General features: G+C 37.6%; 1 protein-coding gene across 7 annotated transcripts in view; it reads left to right on the plus strand.

The window, feature by feature from the left end:
* stard13b (StAR related lipid transfer domain containing 13b) overlaps positions 1-17,540 on the plus strand; it is a 136,765-nt gene that overhangs the window by 94,158 nt on the left and 25,067 nt on the right. The window contains exon 1 of one of the 7 annotated variants that reach the window (XM_067450403.1): positions 6-262. The exons of the other annotated variants lie outside the window; for them this stretch is intronic. Within the exon in view, the coding sequence (XP_067306504.1) occupies positions 100-262 (163 nt within the window). The 5' untranslated portion in view covers positions 6-99. Of the gene's footprint in view, positions 1-5; positions 263-17,540 lie in introns of those variants that run through there. 7 annotated transcript variants of the gene reach the window in all.

A 17,540-nucleotide genomic window follows, 5' to 3' on the forward strand; every position in this document is an offset into this window, starting at 1 on the left:
TGCTGGTTTGTTGGTGGACAGACGGTGGGCAGTTGCGTGACTGTTTCAGGTATTTGTTTTCAGGGAAGGGGGGTGCAGGACGTTTTACATTGTGTGATCATGCACAGGGAGTTGCCGCGTACCGAGAGCAACGAATGTCTAGGCAACATGACCCCAGAGACGCAGGATATTTACCTGAGGATGGACCACCTCAGACGGCGCTCCGGGTACAGGCTGGGCAGGATCATTGCCCGCCAGCAGCTGCTTAAGAGGATAGCGGCAGGTATGACCAGGTGGAACAACATGGCATAAGTTGTATAGGATTTTATTAGTCAAAGTCACTGTTTCTAAGGTTTACCTTTACATTGTGCTTGATAACTTTTTGAAAGCCTAAAGACAGTCTTTGTTGAGATATTATACCCCTCAATTTGTCTTTCAATTTCACTGTCTTTCCCAGTTTGTTTCAGTTAATTGGAAACGGTCTCAAACTATGAGTCGGACAGTGTCAGGCCTCACAAACACATTTCTGTGACTGATTCATCTCTAGTTAGACCGTCAGAAACGAAGGAACTTAGTTACATGTCACAATCCCTAGCTTGACCTTTGAACCTTCACTTGACTCATAACCTCATGTAGTCCATTTCTTCATAGCACTTTATTTACGTCGCATTATATTGAGGCAGAAAAGAACGTATATTTAGTGAGGACTCTTATTTGTCGCCATCACACCTCGGGCTGTTGTCTTCAGCTGAAGACAACGGTGAGCCGTTCAGGCGTTTGACATCTTAGCCCCTCCCCTTCTTGCTTTGTGTTCATCAATGAGAGTTTACCTGAGGGGGTTTGCAGACACTACAGGGTGATTAAGACCCTGACAGACCATTCACTCTTTTGAAGGGCTGGCCTCACTTAACATATTCTTAAAGACAACACCTTTTTTTTCTTTATACTTGTAATTGTCCATTTTATCTAAGTGAAAAACTGTGGGACACTTAATGACATTCTCGGTTATCTCTAGAGGAGACTTAGTGACTTGGTGATACCAGATTCTGGTTTTGTAGGAAACGGAACTGAGAAGTAGAGCACTTCAACAAAATCTCAGTTCCCTCTCCTTTTGATCTCATTACATTGTAAGATACATAATTTAGATATTACAGAGATTTGTAAGAGTCTGTTGTAATTTTAAAGTTCATATTGAAATCCGGGACTTTTATGGCAGGCTTTGATATTTTGGCTAATCTGAGCACAATTTGACACTTTTTTTGTGATTTCATTTGAAACTCTCGAGGAGACGTGTAATTACCAGAGTGCTTTTTTATAGGGAACAAATTGTTAGAAGCAGAATATTTTTAACAAAAGTCTCGCTGTCCTTTTAACCTTGTTGCTTTCTAGAAGAAACTATTGAGATTTATTGAAGCAATCTTTGTAAAGTTTCAGAATAATTTGATCATATGAGTTCATATTGAAAGATTTTTTTTTTTAATAACAGACTTTGGGGTTTTGGCTCATCTGACCTCAATTTCAGACTTTTTGAGATTTCTTTTGAACCTCTATAGAGGAGACGTGCGATTCCCAGTAGAAAGCTTGAGCAAAATCATCAGTTCACTCCCTTTAAAGGTGTCACAAACGGGCTTTTTAATTTTTTATACTGCTGTCTGAGAACAACCAATGATGTTCACATGGTTTTTACATTTAAAAACATTTTTACATTTTTATTTAAAACATATTTTCTACACTGGTGTAGAGGCTCTCTCCTGAACGCTGGGTTTTATGGGCGCGACGCACTGGAGACTTGGAAGTAAACGCCCACGGCTAGATATTTACGATTACGATTTGTATATTTAATGAGCTTCGGCTCCCCTGTCAGTTAAGTTTACATGAGGGATTGATTTGAAAGCCGCAACCGGAATAATGATCTCAATCACAGGGCTCGTAAACGTCTTTATCAATCTAACACAATGATTTATTTCTCATCCACCCACAATTGTTTGCAGTATTACTTGGCCCGCCCGTATATTGGCCCACCCTTATAAGTGTGTTGCCCCATTCCTGTCAGGTCCAATATAGAAGGCACTGCATTGTGTTTTAATCTCATATTATATATCAAAAGGTCAGGGCAAAGTTGATTTCTCAATTCATCACCCCTTTAATGTTATTACTAGGAGAAACAAATGAGACATGAAAGAGATCTCATTTGTGACTTTTCTTTCCTGTTTTTATGTCACTCGTGTGGACGTTCTTGAACTGACCTCAGAGTTGTTTCCTAGAATGTTTCACGAGGGTTCTCATGTTACCTGACGCAGATTGTTCTCTGATGGGAGATGTTCTCAGAAATGCAGGCATACGTCTCGCGCTCAGATCTTGATGGGCTGTGATAAGGTGTACGGCAGGGCGTGTTGGGTCTTGTCCTCTTGAATTTGTGGTGTCTGGTTTGTCATCAGGGGTATCTAGTTTAGGAGGAACACAAGACAGACAACTGCTGTTATTTAATACCCCCCTTATGATCTGCTGCATGTTTGTGGAAAAGGTTTAGGACAAATCCATTCCAGGAAGTCCTTGCATTTACAGTTTTATAGACAATTAACGTACAACCAATAAGACATCTGATATATTGTTTGTTTACAATATATACTTCAATATAAACATCATCTAAATGATGTTTCCTGTATGTTGGTATATAGCTGGAGAGTGTGAGTTCAACCTGCTCTAAGGGGGGTTGGAGGCAAATGGCTCAAACCACGAAAATTCCACCTACTGTTTTGTTGACAGACACGCATGGGGGCCAAAAAAGTAAGATTTTTTAATTAATATATATATATATATATATATATATATATATATATATATATATATATATATATATATATATATATATATATAATTAAATAAATACAGCATTGTTAAAGTTGATATTGTGGCTTTATGGTCAGATACTTGCTTGGATCATTATTTTAAAAATACTTTTAACAACATTTTACCATAATCAAGCACAAATGGAGTGTGTATATATATATATATATATATATATATATATATATATATATATATATATATATATATATATATATATATATATATATATATATATATATATATATATATATATATATATATATATAAGCCATACCATGCTTAAGTAAAAACACAACTGCAACTGTTCCTAACCATTATAGGAAGTCTTTGACCCGATGGTGGAAAAGTAGCTATTGTGCTGTGTTTAAGTACCATACTAGTGTTTTTAATTTTTATCATAACTAAAGAATATGGGAGTATTAAGACAGAGATATTTTAATTTCATTTGTGAAATAAACCTAATTGACAAACATGCTGAAGTTGTGAAGCATGATTGATTCAGGTTTTGATTCAGTGAATCAAAGCCATTTATTTTGCATTATCACTCAGAAAGGTCTGCAAAAGTCTTCATGTGGCACTAAACATGAATTAAAATGTTTTCTATGTACAGTGTGTATTTAAATATGGATTGATTTAATATAAATATATATAATTGTGTCAGCCTTGTTGCTACTGATGTTTACTTCACATATGCTAAATATCTCTGTCTTAACACTTTACACTCAAGAGTCTTGAAATGAAATAAAATGTTCACAATGTGGGTTGTTTTTTGATATTGTCTATAAAATCATTTCTATCATAAATGTTCAATACATTGCCAGGTATGATGCTATAAGAGCTTTTTTTCAAAATAAGTGCTGATTTATTTATTTTTTAACTGAGGCTTGAGAAACTGTTAAAGGCTTGAGTGCGATTATGTAAGTTCTGTTGTTGTGGCAACCGTAGACAGGATGTTGAGCTCTTCTCCCACTCAGATAGCATTCCAACCTAGAAGACACCATTAGTACCCTTTACGTTGTTTCTTATCCTTAGGACTCTTTCGGAGTTGGCTGTAGTCTCCTTTTTTCTTTTTTCTTTTGGTGTTTGAGGTAGCTCTGAAATGAAGCTCTAGATACTTTAGTGATGTTTATAGTAATGGAGCTGCTTTGATTCCTGTGGTGCTCTGGTGCTTTGGGTTCTTTCCTCTTAATAGATGCCCATCTGGACACCAGACATTCCGCACATCTGTTACAGCTGCACACACACTATTCAAAAATTCCCATCCTAACACATAAACACCCATTCATACATGGAGACGCATACACATTTTGTTGAAGCATGAAATCAATGAGCTATTCATATCTCTGGAAAAAATGTTTAATGATAGTTTCTGATTTTTCTCCCGAGGTTGAGCTAGAAGATATTTCCAAAATAGTTTTATTTGTATGTAATACGATTGACTAGATGCCAGAAAATAAAATTGATGGAAATGGAAACATTTTTGATTTGCCAATATAGTTAATGAGAATGCCAAGGGCTGCTGACAGCAATAAAAATCCATCTCATGACATTAAAACAGACTGAGAACTTAGTCATTTTGATCAAGTTGGCAGTATAAAAATGTACCATCTGGTTCTCATTACATTTAAATACCTGGTCCCAAGCCATCAAACGGGCATGAGAGAGGTACTAAACAACAACGTGTCATCTAAAACTCAACAGAGGTGTACTGTAACCGAGCCTAATTATTTGTCATACTTAATTTAAAGAATCCAGTGCAGGGGTCAGGACTCATGACAAAGGGCTGTGTCGTACCTGACCTCTCCCACACAGCTCTAATGACTCACTAACGCCAACCTCCCTGTAAAGATCATTACCACACCGTTGTATTGCCGTCACCTCCCATCCTCTTATTGAGTTATGGTTTGACAACAGGGCTCAGTGATTAGATCTTTGTGTCAGGGGTCGCAAGGGTGACAATTTTTAATATGGCGTTTAAAATGTTTTTTTACGGGTGACACTCTATATATACTTTTTTTTTTATTGTGACCACATACTCTGACTGTTTTCATTTATTGATTGGAATTTGATGATTTAATGGTTATTTGGACAAGCTATGTGCAAAACGACACATTTGTGACTATTATTATGACTGTTATTGCAAGGTTGAACATGGTCCACAGTTGCGACCACAAATAACTATGTACAAATCCAGGGTTTGCTTGTCAAAAAAAAAAGAAGTAAATAAATAAATAATAGCAATTGGGAGTGAATTAACATCACCAGCACAGCTCCAGGACTCTCCCTGCTCCTTGATAATATTCAGATAAAATCAGTATGGGTAAGGGTACATTTTTTTGAAATTGAGATTCATACAGAGATTCATCTGAAAGCTGAATAAATAATCCATCAATCCATCCCTCATTTAGTTACACTACTTTTAGTGAAGAAGATTGTGTTTTTAGCATCTGCGACTTCAAATTTATTTTGTGGCAGTTTGCACGTTTGCTTGCTGAAGAGATACTCAGATACTGAACTGCAGTGATGTGTGTTTTAGTAGAGCTGTCATATCTGGCTATAACATGTCATATATGGGAATATAGGAGTAAAATTGACATATGTGGTTTCAACAACCAGATGCTTTTACACTTACGCTTAAATCCGTATCGAAAGAGTTTCAGATGGTATTTCTTATGGGGCGTTCACACCAGACGCGAATGAAGCGAATAAATCGTACCATTCGCGCAAAGTTGGACACAGAACATTTTGAATCCATTTGCTTCATTGGCATGGGAAATTTGCTTCATTCGCGTGTGACATTCACTACACAAAAGATGTTAATTTACTCCATGGGAGGGGCTTCTGCCAGGCCATGGCAGACGTCAGAAGGACTAGCCAAGTTAAGGCTGCTCTCGTCGGGGTTAATGAGTGCTGAGTGCCGCTAATAGCTGGGTCTCATCCCTCCGAAAATGCCAGATCGAATTTTCAAATAGGCGCTCTCTTAATAAATAAACCACAGATTTAATCTTTAAACAACTACATTCTCGCGTGGAAAAACTCTTAAAACTAAATTTTGTGACACAATAACAGTAGTATTTTAAAATTACTCTGGCCTCTGGGTTTCACATCCATCACTTCACCACGTGATAGCAGCAAGCAGGCTCCTGATTGGTTAATGTGTCGCGAATATCCACCAAAGTTCAGATTTTTCAACTTACGTGAACTTTGGCGGATATTCGCGCCAATCAGGCGTCATTTGCACCTTATAATGAGACGAGACACGAGACTGGGTTCACGAGAAAGGGACAATTAGATTTTTGCACAGTATATAAATCCTCAATATTCAAAGTACAAACAGAGACCAAAGCAAAGAACAGAGCTAAGAGCTGGTTACAACTACACAGCCCAGCATGAGATAAGTTTGATATTTGGAGACTGGCTAATGTATGGAGCCAATTTTCACAAATCCCAGAGCTTATGTTAACTTTCGCTTTTGATTTGCGATTGCACATACGCTGTGTATAGGGAGCGCAGGTGCTGAGTGCACATTGTTGTGCAGAAATCTTCTGCCATGGTCCTGTCAATCATCTTACTCCCGCGCACAGTGCAGAGCAGAGAACACTTTTACAATAGTTTACAATTGAAGCGACCATTTTCCAACTAAATTAAATGTTTTTTTATTTCTATTAAAAAAGCAAAGAGACAGTGGATGATGGGTCAGTGGTCAGTGCATCTTTTGGTCATTTGATTTTCCTTTTAGAAATGGGTATTAAAAAACAAAAAAAGGCTCATTTTTTTTATTTTGACATAGAAAAATTAAAAAACGGCTTGAATATTCTATTTCTAGATGTGGGCGGGAATTAAAGGGTTAGTTCATCCAAAAATGAAAATGACTTCATTAATTACTCACCCTCATGTCATTGGACACCCGTAAGACCTTCATTCATCTTCGGAACACAAAGGAATATATTGTTGGATGGATGACGTGACATATTAACAGACTTGTGCGTCGTGACTTTCTTTGAATTTCAAAATATAACCCTGGCGAAGATATTTTTGTTGAAAGCTGATTGCTGAGAAAGGCTTCAGATAGGCCTCCATTGGCATTCAGTACATTTCCACTCACAAGACCCATAAAGGCACTAAAGACGTCGATACAAAGTCCATCTAACTACATTGGCTGTACAATACTGTTACAATTCGACGAAAATAGATTTTGTGTGCAAATAAAAATCTAAATAATGACTTTATCCACTGGATCAGTGACCAGGTGTAAATAGGTCCTATCATTCTATTGCTCTATCACTAAACACCATTTACAGATGTTTTTTGTTAGACATCCATAATTTATGGGCAACTTGTTGTTATTTTTTGTTATTTGCTGTTGAATTTCATTGATCTATGGAAAACTTTAAGTTCTTAGCTTTAAGAGTGAGCAGGCCATCTGGGATGAGGACATTGAGAATGCTTCCACTAGAGCAGCATGATGGGAAGGTTTTGAGAAGCACAACGGTAGACCTCCATGTTCCCGCAGTTTTTTTTTAGGAGTACAAGTGGAGGAGAGGCCCAAGCTACTTGAGCCAAAAGCAGCAAAAGCACTTCAAACTTTTTTCTTGCTCTTTCACCGGATAGATATCCAATTCTTTGAAAGCGTAGTGCCACTCAGGATAGCCAAATGTTGGCATGCTTAAGTGGTAGATATCGTATTCATTGAAATGGTCTTCTCTTCTCTGAAAAGCTTGATTTCAATGCAGCCCCATCAGGCCCAAAACTCTCTCTGATGAGTAATATGAGGGAGATGAAGTTTAGCTTATTTTAACAGTGACAGTGTCTTGTCCGTTTCTCAAGATGATCTGATGTGAACGTTTGATCTGGAACAGCATCAGCTTTAAATATCTTCAAAACCAAAAGACTCTAAATAAACCACAAGACAATTTGTTGATTTCCAAGCTGAGTGCTCATTAGTCAAGGGGGCAAATGATTCCCAGAGAATCTAATAAAAAGCTCGTAAAGTAAACAGGCTCCCCAGGTTTTATTCTTTGATGTGGCTTTGGTCCAATGTGGATGGATCTGGTGGGTTTCCCCTTTAGAATTGAGTCTCCCTAGAGTTCCTCAGATCTAGAGACGGTCATGGATGTAGACGAGGCATGGAGAAAATGTGTGCACTGAGGATGGATAAATGTTTCCAGTCGCAAACCATCAGCGGCTGTGATGGCAAACCCATCTATCCCGTAAATGAATGAGTCCAGTCCTATCCATTACTTAAGAAGTCAGTCCTATCCATTACTTACTCAGTAGTCTATGTAACTCTGTGAGATCACTCAGAATTAAAATTGATGAATAATGTATAGTTCATTTTAAAAATGGACATATACAAATGTATTAATTATACAGTACTGTGCAAAAGTTATTAGTATTTTCACACACAAAAATATGTATTTAAGCCAGTTATTTATATCTTTTGCTGTAGCGTGTCAGTAGGAAATGTTAGTTTATATTTCCAAACATTCCTTTTGCCATTATTTGATAATCCAGGGAGATTTTTGCATTCACAAGGAGTCTAACAACAGCCTGATCTCACCATCATCGAGTCCGTGATTACATGAAGAAAGAGGAAAAAAAACAAACTGATACTAAATCCAGAAGAACTGTGGCAACGTCTTCGAGACGCTTGAAGAAACACTCTCAAACCTGAAAAACTATGTGCAAGTGTACCTGGACAAAAGCTGTTTAAATTGCAAAGGGTGGTTACCAAATATTGATTTGATGGAAATGATGGAAGTTAATTGATGAATAAAATCTATTACGGCATCATTTTTTGAAAGCAATCTCCCTTTACAGCCTGTTGCCTTTTTACACAAGTGCCTAAAACTTTTCAAAGAACTGTAGCTTTGCAGGAGGGTTTCTTTAAGCGTCTTGAAGGTGTTTCCACAATTCTTCTGGATTTAGTCTCAGTTTTTTTCCTCTTTTTTCAAGTAATCACAGACGGACTCGATGATGATGAGATCAGATCATACCGGCTGTTGTCAGACTCCTTGTGCATGCAAAAATCTCACTGGATTATTACAATTAATGGCAAAAGGAATGTTTGGCAATGTAAAGTGATATTTCCTTCTGACACGGTACAGCAAAATATAAAAACAACCGGCTTAAAAACATTTTTTGAGGAAAATACCATTCAGCATTTGGCAGAAAAGCAAGAGTATAGTCTACCTGTATGTATAGCTGAATACCTATGTATACTTACAATGAATCACGCATTTTAATATTAATTATATGCCACTTAAACTGCTTCCTTATAACTTCCATACATTACAGAATATCATACATGATGAATGCTATGTGTTGCTGTTGTTAAACACAGCTTGTGAATGCCTATCTGTACAGCTGGTATGGGTTATCTGTGTCACATGAGGGTAAATCATTGACAGTCTTCACTAATGTGTGCCAGAGTCTGAATGCAGTGACCATGGATGACGTGACATATTAACAGACTTGTGGGTCGTGACTTTCTCTGCATTTCTAAATATAACCCTGGCGCTGACAAAGTCGGAGAGAGATTAATAAATCTCCAATGACTGATAATTATTTCAGGGTTATTCCTGTTCAAGGATAGCATGACGAATGTGTTAAATGCAGTAAGGTAATGGAGTTATTTTCCCTTTCAGTGAATAGTGCTTTGTTGGCTTTTTCAAATATTCTGCTGGCGTGTTTTAATATATGATGGTAATTACGTTTGACTGCAAGAAGTTGTGGAATCACAGGGCTTGTCTTTATACTTATTGGTAGAGAAAATGTCCTTTTAAATGTTTTAAGACTCCACCACAGTTGCATTAACTTGCACAGTGTTTTTAGATGAAGAGAGACCCCTGCTGATGCAAATGTGAATTTGCAGTCTAATGCATCATAGATCGCAATGCTTTAGCAACTTTTTTAACCATTTATCCATATAGAACAAGAAAGCTTATATGGATAGTTTAGCTTTGAAGTGTTTTTTATGTAATATATAACAATGCAAAAGCAATAACGTGAACTTGATAGCACAATAATATTTTTTGAAATAACTGGAAGTGCCAAATAAACACATTTATTTCAATATGCTGTTCGTTACCTTCTGACACATGGTACCGGCATGTAAATGTTTGATTAGAAGCATTTTTCTTTGATATATAGACACTCTGAGTGAAATGACAGAGTTTGTAGTGTCTTTTAAACCTGCTGTGCAGCAAGAGCAAGACACGTGTGCGGATAATTGCAACATCCTACAGCTGTGAGACATTGGCACGGAAAGCCAAATTGCAGTTTTGTGAGAGCGTGTATTCTGTATCACAAAGGAGCGTGAATTACAGGATACACTCTATGTTCATGACATGGAAAATAGTTGCGAAACAGTATTGATTCTAGGTGCAAAGATTTGACGTATCATTATAATGGTGTCTGAGGTGTTTTTCACACACTGAACACATATGTACAGGCTGTTATTGTGCTTTGTGTAAGTATGCTCAAAACATTTACACATGTCCTGAGGTGGGGAACAACTAAATAGAGGAAGTGACTGAGACGCAGATAAATAACACACACACACACACACACAACAAAAACTCCCTAAAAAGCAGCACCATCTTTTACTCATTTATTCGGTTTTAAACCTGTATGACTCTGTCTTTTATAGAACATAACAGACATAATTATGAAAAGCGTGTCAAGCTTCAAAAAGGGTAAAACACCACAACAGATGCCATAGGATAGGTTTTGGTTGGAAAAATACTGATTTTTATGCAGATATTTACTAAACATATTGATTTATTCCCTAATTCTGTCTTGTTCATGAGCATTCAGAGTAAAAGTAGCAATGAATCAACCGAATCAAATGATTTATTGAAAAGATCAGACTCTAAAGAATGATTTTGAGACCAGCACATTCTTCAAAAATATCTGCAAAAAGAAAATGGGACGTGCTTGGAACGACGTGAGTGCGAGTACATTTTTAAAACTGATTTTTATTTCAGATGAACTATTGGTGTTCGTGAGAGTTCAAGATGTAGTAATGAATCTGAACCAAATCAAACGATTCATTGAAAAGACCAGACTTTTAAGAATGATTAAGACCAACAAGCCAAAGCGATTTTATATGGAAGCCAGTTTCCGGCACTAAATAAAAAAAAATAAAGAGTAATTGCGACTTTTCATCTCAGAATTCTGACTTTTTTCTCACAATTACGAGTTATAAAGTCAGAATTCTGAGATATAAACTTGCAATTGCGTGATATACAGTGACAATTCAGACTTTTTTTTCTGGTGGGAACGAGCTTCCATAAATTTCTGTGGTCAAAATGATCCAAATATTTGCTAGATGAGGTTCTTCCAGCAAGTGCACATGAACATCACTTTAAATGTTCATTCTTTGTTAGGATTAAAACATTGTCGGCTGCACATTGATGTCAGTATTCACAATATCATTATGAATAATGGACACAATGTAAAAATATCATTAAACTTTGATAGCTCTTTGATAGCCTTCATCCATTTTGTGTTTAGTTTAATGAGATTTTGTCATCATTCACTCACCATTATGCCATTATTTCATTTTCCGTGGAACAAAACATTAGTTATTTTGATGTATCCCTCTTCAAAATGACTTTATGTTCTATGGCAAAAAGAAAGTGGAACATGCTTGGAACGACATGGAACGAGGGTGAGTAAATGTTGACCTGATTTTCGTTTTGTATGAACTATTATTTTTCGTAAGTGAGTTGTTTTGATATTGTCTGGTAGATATATATATTTTTCTCCTCCGTTATCCAGACTCATCCATCTGTTTTGTGATGGTTCAGGCATGATGATTTGTCTGTCTTAACATGGTTTTCGAGGTTCATCCAACAGATCTTCCTGTAAGTCTGAGTATATGCTAGGGCGGTTGACGGCAGCAAGCTTTGACAAACAAATTCTGCTGAAATGCAAGTTGTTGTTGTTAATTCTCTAAAAATATATATAAAAATAAATGAAACAGCTGAGCTCCTGAGATGGCCGTCAAAACACTTTAGCATGTGGGAAAATGGCTGTAGTCCAGCACCTGGAAGTGTTTATCTGGCACACAGAGAATGTCTGCTAGATGTATTTTTCAGGGAGCTCATCTGATTGATTTTTTTTTTTTTTTTGCCTTGTTTAGGGGATATATGGTGTCTGGAGGGAAGGTCCTGAGGTATTCTTGTGGTTCAGGTTGAGCTGCCTTTCCTTGTATAGCAGCTCACTTGAGAGGTTTTAATGGAAGACATGTGTGGCGGACAGACATATTGACCCCTGAGGTCAGAAAGCGAACACCTGCTCTTTGGCTTTGGGTTATAGTTTCTTAACACTTTTGGCCACAGTTTAAAAAATGTTTGTCACTGCCTCCTTTTAACATTTCAATATATTAAGACAGTCAAGAAACATTAACTGAGCTTTTGATGAACTAGAAAGGCTGCAAAATTCCTTGCTGCACTTTTCCTATCAGCTCACTTTGGTTAAAGTCCTAAAAACACCCGCAGCCCGGTTTATGAAGTGTCATGCTTTACATTCCCCAGATGTTTGGCAACATTAAATTGAATATAAGAATATAAGAGCATTGAATATTACTCGCCAATCCTTATTTAGCCCTCTATTTTGGGGAGCTTAGAGTGCTCTGTGGTTAGGAAAGTTAATAAAGTATGACTGTCTCGGTTTTACTCGAAACTGGAGGAGTGTCGGTGTTTGCTGTAAAGCCCTGGCATGCTTCATTGCAGTAGCTTTTCGGCTCGCTTCACAGAAGCCGCGATGTCAAAAAAGTACTATCAATTTCCAGCTATGGGGCCGGTGAATTTAAGACCCGCGATGCAGAGACGTAATGGGCTTATTTGGTATAGGGCTACACTATAATCCTCCCATATATTTCCTTTTTTTCCCTTTTGTGGAGTTCGGGGTAATGTTCTGTTGTGTATCATATTTTACACAAATGTGCTGTATGACAAACAACCCAAAGCGTTTTTCCATGGTCAAAGCGATCCAAATATTTACCAGACAAGGCTCTTCCACCACGTGCAGGACTCCCGAAATGAGCGTATCATTTTAAGCTGTCATTCTTTGTTAGGATTCAAACAATGCTGGCGGCATTTAGATTTACACTGATGTCGGTACTCACAATATCGTTGTGAATAATGGACACAATGTAAAAATACCACTAAACATTGAGAGTTCTTTGATAGCCTTCATCTAGTTTGTGTTTAGTTTGAATCTTAATGGGATTTTGTCATCATTTGTTCCCCATTATGCAATTTCAAATCTGTATTACTTAATTTTTTTCTGTTGAACAATTTTTATTTTTATTTTGAGGTATCTTCACTCCGTTCTTTCCATAAAAGACTATCTAAGCCTCCAAAAATGACCCCCCCCCCCACACACACACACACACACACACAAGAATAGTCCAACTCTTCTGAATTTCATTTATTTAACTGTTTTATTTATGTTTATTTTTAATAATTCTATGATAATTTTGCAGTGGTGGCCAAACTTATTAGAACACCTGAAAATATTGACCTTTTTTGCTTCCAAAGCATGTTTTAATTTCATAATGTTCATTAAACATGCAGTTGGTTGCTTTAAATATCAGATGAAGTGAGTCATACTGTTTTTATCCACGTTTAACTTTAATATTTGGCATGTCCACCTTTTGCAGGAATTACAGCAGCACACCTCTCTGGCATAGTGTCAATATATTTCAACTGAGAACTTAATTATATCCCATGACTTCTGTAACTGAAGCCAAAGGCTTTCCTTTGAATGTACAATAGATCTGTCCAGTTTACTTTCCAACTCGCCCCAAATGTGCTCGATGGGGTTGAGGTCCGGACTTTGATGGGACAAGTCCATCATTTTCAATGCTCCAGCATATTCCTGCAGATCTCTGACTTTGTAGATATTTCATTCGTTTTATGGGTATTGTATATGCCAATTCAACAAAAATATCTGAAACCTCTTAAAGTGAAATATACCAATTGTTCTAATAATTTTTGCCAGCACTGTATTTATGTATTTTTATTATTTAAATACTTTTATTTATTTGTTTGTTTGTTTGAGACCAGATATTATTTGAGCTCTGAGTCATGAATCATTTCCAATTTGTGAAATGATTCAAAAGAACGATTTGTTCACTGATTCTTGAATTCTGTTCACTCCCTCAGTGATCCAGTTTCAAAATCTCTTTTGTGTTCCTTGGAAAACACGTTGAGATGGGCTAAGTAAATAATGACATTTCTTTTTTTTTAGGTGAACTGTTCCTAAGTAGACCCACAGAACACCAAATTGTATGCTAGGTACATTGAATCGATTCACTATAGTAAAATATGGCATATTTCTATGGAGAGTGACCTCAAATAAGGCTTACCGTGATTGAGGTTTGTGGATGAAAGCGGCCAATCAGGGGGTGTCCTTGAATGGACCAGGGGAGTGTTACCACAGCTGCGCCAGTCTTGTTTGAATTCATTTCAGAAAAACACCCAGAGTGACTTATGACCCAGTGAGCTTTATCAGCAGTCAACAAGTGTTTTTCACTCTCAAAATCAATAAGCTCTCACTGTGTGCCGTTGAAAGTAGACCTGCACTCCTATTTTTTTCTCTCTCTTTCTCTCTCTCTCTCTCTCTCTCAGAGGAAAGGGGATGCACGTCCTGATTTTGCAGAGTTAGACGTGTTTCTGGGTCAACATATTTGGTTGATCCAGGAACAACATTCCTGTCGAAAATGTAATCCTAACCATATCCCTACCCCTAAACCGAACCCTACCCATATGTTATCTCTAAAATCAGAGGAAAATGATGAATAACACAGATGTAGAGTAACCCTGGTTATAAGCCGAAACTTGACAAAATTATCCCTCAAATCTTATTGGTTGATTGGAATGTTGTTCCAGGATCAACAAAGATGTTTGGTGGAATCTGGTTCTGCAAAAGGGTTTAGCCAAATAGATACTTAGGAAAACAGAATCAGAAATGTCTCTTTTTGGCTTAATGTATGAATTGGACGTGCTTCAACACCATGCCATGGGGGAAAGTCATAAAAATAACACGAGTACACTAACTGTCTGCGACTTTACATGTATTTGTTTTATTAACCCTGATTTAGTGCTAACACGTACCTACTGTTTTTACTGTCGTAAAATGAGACTTGTTTAAAACTCATGACATGGTCGGGAAATGAGTATTACCAAGGTAATGTCCTCCCAAAAAACCCCAGCTCACATAATCCGTGTTGTTTTTGCCAACCATGAAGGCAGCAGTTCTTCCAAATGTTTTGTCAGAAAGAAGAATTTATTACGTATTATCTGGAGGGCTGCTTTTGTGCGTATTTCCCAGTGTTTGTAATTTCCTTTGGGCCCTTGGCCCAGCTGTGAACCTCTACCGGCAAAAATCCTGCCACCGAGGAGTGGACGTGTGATGTTGTGAGATTACTGAGTGGCACCTCTCTTTAATTCCTGACTATTGTGTGTAGGATGTCTCCCAACAGGGGTTTCAGAAGCTCCGGTGCTTGTGTTAATTAAAACCTAGGCAGTGAGATAATAGAGGAGTTTTCCCACACCGTTGCCACCATGACCCAGGGCTTTTCCCTGTACAGCCACGTTTTGCTTCGCCAGCAGTTCCAACCTCTGAATTTTGATAATCGGGTTCTCAATAGCTGTTGGCGCTGTCTGTCAGACTAGCATCAAGCTGAGCACAATCAAGCTTTCATTTGATCGCCTACTCCCACACACACACACGGACACACACACACGCATGCACACATTTTTGTTTTTGTGACATATGGGGACATTCCATAGGCGTAATGGTTTTTATACTGTACAAACCATATTTTCTATCTCCCTAAACTGCCCCTGCCCCTAAACCTCACAGGAAACATTCTGCATTTTTACTTTCTAAATAAAACTCATCCTGTATGATTTATATGCATTTTGAAAAGTGGGGACATGGCTAATGTCCTCATATTTCACCCTCTCCTCGTAATACGTATGTCATACCCATGTCATTATACACATTTGTGTCCTCATATGTCACAAAAACATAACACCCCCCCCCCCACACACACACACACACACACATGTATAATACACACATCCTTTATATAGTAAATATTTATATATAATATTGAAAATAGCTTCTTTCTTTAAGATAATTGCATTTTTAAAACTATGATAATTTATATTTTTATGATGAATTTCCATACTATAATAATGAAAGACTGGGTCTATGGAAAAAGTCAAACTAAATCCATCCATAAAAGGCCATTATAATATTTTTAAAGGCTAAATAAATGATAAAACTATGGTAGAAAATGGCAGTGGACCACAACCATCCATAAAAATGGTTTAAATCTTTGCTCATGTCTCATCTCAACTGTGGCACCAAGTGAGCTGCCACTGGTTGGTCCTCAAAAAATAGGTACATGACGCTCCTGCATTGGTCCGATGTGTTTAGAGATGCTGAGTGAGATGAATCATTACCAGTTTATATGTGTTTTGGTGAAGCATGAACGCTTCTTTGACGTCTACAGACTCATCCGACGTAGACATGCCATACAGTGAATGGTGATTTCAAAACCCAGTGTCCCAAAATGTTAGACCGTACATGGCAATCAATCACGTTCCGCTCAACCGCAGACATGTTTATAAATTTACTGCCCTTTACGCTATCCGCATTGTGTGGTCGTAATATAATCCCCATCTGAACAATAGGCAGATGGTAATCTGATCTGGATTTATGTCTGTTTTGGCGTGACACATCGCATTACTAGCCAGACAGAGCGTATACAGATTGTGGGCACGTCTGCATGTCCCCATACTCATCACGTCTCTTTTCATGCACATGAGCCGCATTACCACTTGTAAATATTTAGCTTTTGCTCAAGGACATTACTTTCAGATCAGGATGTGGGGTAGTGAAGTACCACTGATGATAAAAGCTTTTGGAAATTTAACACAGGAGCATGAATGTTTGAGCATAAAATGTCATTTTATGACCAGAAAAAGTTTTCTGTACCCAGTTGGTCAGTTTATATCTTTACATTTTTGGCCTGCTGATGCTTGACTGATTTGGATACATCGTTTTTCCATTGTCTTTTCAGATGTTAGGGTGTTTTGCCATGACACATCCAGTGTGGAGGTTTCTACAGACAACAGACTCATGTTTGTCTGTCATTTAGTAAGGAAGCAAGTTTCCTCTTACAAGGAAGCTTGTCTATTCTGACACAGTAGAATCAGTAGTCGAAAAACTCATGTGTTTGAGCTCCGAGAGGTGTCTGTCAAACTGTGCCCCCTCAGGAGCGTCTGACTCAGCCGGTGGAACTTTGATTCTGTGCCATGAATTATCTCCAGGTGTTTTCCAATGAGAGCATCAGGCTTTCAGTAATAGATTTTGAGCTTGTATCACGGCTGTTTTCAGTCATCCAACAGCCCCGTCTGGCTGAATCATAACGCATGCTGTGTTTTTGTAGGGGGGTCGAAAAAGTGTCTCACAGCCTTTCCTTGAATTGCTGTTTAATGGTGTAGTTGATTGAAGCCTTTGCAAGATTCAGAGATGAAATATGTGCAGAAATATTAAGGCCCACATCATGGAGAGCTTGTGCTCCGATATCTAAATAAGATTATATAACCAAGGTGCACTGTATATTTTATGTATTGGATAAACAAAACATAATAAACCTTGCAGGATTTTATTTGGATAGACAA

This window comes from Pseudorasbora parva, chromosome 8 (assembly GCF_024679245.1).
Source record: "Pseudorasbora parva isolate DD20220531a chromosome 8, ASM2467924v1, whole genome shotgun sequence".
Taxonomy (NCBI): Eukaryota; Metazoa; Chordata; class Actinopteri; order Cypriniformes; family Gobionidae; genus Pseudorasbora; species Pseudorasbora parva.